This window comes from Pempheris klunzingeri, chromosome 6 (genome assembly GCF_042242105.1).
Source record: "Pempheris klunzingeri isolate RE-2024b chromosome 6, fPemKlu1.hap1, whole genome shotgun sequence".
Lineage (NCBI taxonomy): Eukaryota > Metazoa > Chordata > Actinopteri > Acropomatiformes > Pempheridae > Pempheris > Pempheris klunzingeri.
The window spans coordinates 8,205,353-8,208,613 of record NC_092017.1 but is presented as its reverse complement, the minus strand read 5'-3'; the positions used below and the strand labels follow the sequence as shown (position 1 = coordinate 8,208,613).

The 3,261-nt window shown below is 50.7% G+C and overlaps 1 protein-coding gene across 1 annotated transcript; it reads left to right on the top strand.

Annotated features, from left to right (window-relative positions):
* Window positions 1-228: 228 nt before the first annotated feature.
* Window positions 229-2,993, top strand: nrl (neural retina leucine zipper). Its single transcript, XM_070832921.1, has 4 exons — window positions 229-846; window positions 949-1,236; window positions 2,457-2,672; window positions 2,829-2,993. Exons 1-4 carry the CDS (start codon window positions 229-231, stop codon window positions 2,991-2,993), a joined length of 1,287 nt encoding a protein of 428 aa, XP_070689022.1.
* The last annotated feature ends 268 nt before the right edge of the window (window positions 2,994-3,261 follow it).

Sequence of the window (3,261 nt, the reverse complement as noted above, 5' to 3'; positions counted from 1 at the left end):
CCTCTCGTTCCGTTCCATCCTTCCTTCAGGACAAGAGAAACAGAGACAAGGACAAGGGGACGTACTGTTTCTCACTGAGGAAACTCACCCACCAGTCTACTTCCTGACATCACTACTGCTGCTGTCTATGAGCTGCACTGAGGCAGAGGAGTGGACTTTCCAACAATCCTGACACACGGAAAAACCCTGTTGAAGCTCCCGGCAGCAGCAGCAGCAGCAGCAGACACCATGTCCTCTCCTTCCCTCCCCATGCCCTCTCTCCCCCCCAGCCCTCTGGCTATGGAGTACCTAAATGACTTTGACCTCCTCAAGTTCGAGGTGAAATCAGACACTCCTCCTCTCCCTCCTCCATGTGCGTATCCCAAATCTGGGCTCCCCCATGACCCCTCCAGCTCCCCGTACACCAGCCACCCTCCACAGGACTCCAGTTTGAGCTCCAGCCCTTACAACTCGCTGCCACCCTCGCCAACGCTCAGCGACGCCCACCCGCCACCTTCGGGCTCTTCCTCCCTGTCTTCGTCATCCTCTTCCATTTCCTTCCCCCTCTCCATCTCCAACAGCTTCACTTCTGGCATCAGCTCGGGCTCTCAGGGGAACGTGGAAGGCAGCCCGGCTCACACCGGGCCGCAGGGTCCCACCCCGGCCTCCCTGGAGGACCTGATCTGGCTGGCAGCACTGCAGCAACAGTTTGGAGGTGAGGTGACGGGGCCCGCCACTCTGCTGGGAGCTTTGGGGGGAGTGCCAGAGCGAGGGGACAGAGAGAGGGGGCCGGTCAATGGCTTCCTGGGCTGTGAGGATGCTGTGGAGGCTTTACTGAACTCAGCTGCTGCAGCTGTCAGCTCGCAGGTAACAATCTGTCATTTCTGCCTTATAATTACACAGACTGCTGTCACGAACGAGACTGACCTGACCCTCTACCTGCCTCTTCATCATCCCTCCTCTCTTCAGTTTCCAGGTCTTTCTCAGAGTTCGAGCAGCAACCTGGGAGACTCCAGCAGCGACAGCGGAGGTGACATCTCCTGCACCAAAGGGACAGACATGTGCCATCGCCCACTCGTCTTCCTCTCATCTGCCCCTCCCTCGATCCCCAACGCTGCCCCCGCCTCGGCGCCCTACCCGCAACCCCTCAGCCCCCAGGGCCGCCTTCACCACCACCAGCATCACCATCATCAGCACCACCCACACCACCCCATGCATGGCAACCATCATCATCATCACCACCCACAAATGAATCAGGTACACGGGGCATCACTTGCACGACTTTGACGACGACATGACACTCGACAGGAAGTGTTCACCAATAAAACGTGGGAGGTTTTTGGAGGTGAAAGAATTGATGTGAGGGAACGGTGACACTTGTCGCATTAGAGGGCTGAGCGGAGGTAGAGAGGGATCGTGCAGTGAAGGATTAGGATTAGGACATTAGAACATGGTTATTAATGTCTGTGTCTATCTGAAGTATCACTTTAAGGATCGCTCTCTACGTGGCAACAATAAGTGAAGCTCAAGCTTTGTCTTTGAGGGCTCAAAGCCTCGACTCCCCATGTACAAACATGACTTTATTAATAATACACACAATCTAGCATTTGTGTGCTCCATATAGACATGTAGTACATGGTTTATAACACATTATAATGTAGTTTTTCAAGTATATATTCATCTGAAGTATATGTCAATAACTATAACTTCTCTTATGCAAACATATTTTACATTATTACAACTTACTACTTTTACTATATTGCCATTAATTATCTATTTATACACCACAGGAGGAGTCTAGTTATTGCGAAATACATTAATAACTATGTTACAGTGTTATTAACATGTATTAAATGTTAATGTACTGCTTACAAATGCTCATTATCTTTTTTGCACTTTTTGATCTCTCTGTATGTAGACTTTGTATAAAAGCCACACAAGCCTGCTCTGAATTTACAAACCAATACAAAATTAATAATTAAAAAAAAAACTTAGAAACACTCCAGACAAAGTGTATTTGGGGGGGGGGGGTTCGGGTTAGGGTTAGGTTTGATAAAACTCAACACTTGGATGCTATTTTCTGAGTGTGATTTCAATTGGTAAATAAATGTTGTAATCTGTGTTCTGATCAAGATGTCTGGGTGGATCTCTATGTGGAGCACACTGCGGGCTTATGATAATATCTGCTATTATTGCTGTGCGTAATCCTGATAACTGTCACCCACACTTAGTCAGATTACATGACAGATTATGGACATGTGGTGTCGAAATGTGCCCCCTGACAGGCACACACACAAACACATCACATGCTCAGCGGTCATATCACAGTTTACAGTTTTATATTTAAGTCTGAATCATCTTTCACTGCACAGATATCAATCATTTCCAGCATGCGTCTCGGTGGCAGTTAACATTGATCAACATATTGTGTGTGTGTGTGTGTGTGCGTGTGTGTGTTTCCCCCATCTGCTCAGCAGTGCGGACTGAACGAGCGCTTCTCTGATGAGCAGCTGGTGAGCCTGTCGGTGCGGGAGCTGAACCGACACCTGCGCGGAGTGAGTAAGGATGAGGTGGTGCGCTTGAAGCAGAAGCGGCGCACGCTAAAGAACCGCGGCTATGCGCAATCCTGCCGCTACAAGCGCTTACAGCACCGCCACGCTCTGGAGTCAGAGAAACACGTGCTCACACAACAGGTACACACACGCACACAAGCTCATCCGAGTCTTATCTGACCCCAAACTTTTAAAACAAAACTTTCTGGCACAAATAGTGAGTTTGCGTCTTTGCGCAGACAAATGTGAATCTGGTGTGTTTGTCCTCCTCCTCCTCCTCCTCCTCCTCCTCCTCAGTTGGAGCAGCTACAGTGTGAGCTGACTCGAGTGCTGAGGGAGAGGGACGCCTACAAGGCCCGCTACGAGAAGCTCCTCAGCACGAACCACGGCATCGGCGGCGGCGACGCCCCACCGAACCGCACCAGCAACCCACCCTCCCCGCCCCCTGACTACTTCCTCTGAGCGCGGCAGCCCCCAGGGGAGAGAGAGGAAGAGAGCGGAGGGGTGAGAAAGAAAACAAGACCAGCCAACATGGAGCAATCAATGATGAGTAATCAGACTTGGGGAGGAGAACAAGGATGTGTATGTGCGTGTGTGTGCGCGCGTGCGTGTGTGTGTGTGTTTGTGCGTGTGTGTGTGTGTGTGTGTGTGTGTGTGTGTGTGAGAGAGAGAGAGAAAGTGAAAGAGAGAGAGAGAGACATTGGCGGGCGGGTTTGGGGCTCTACAACTG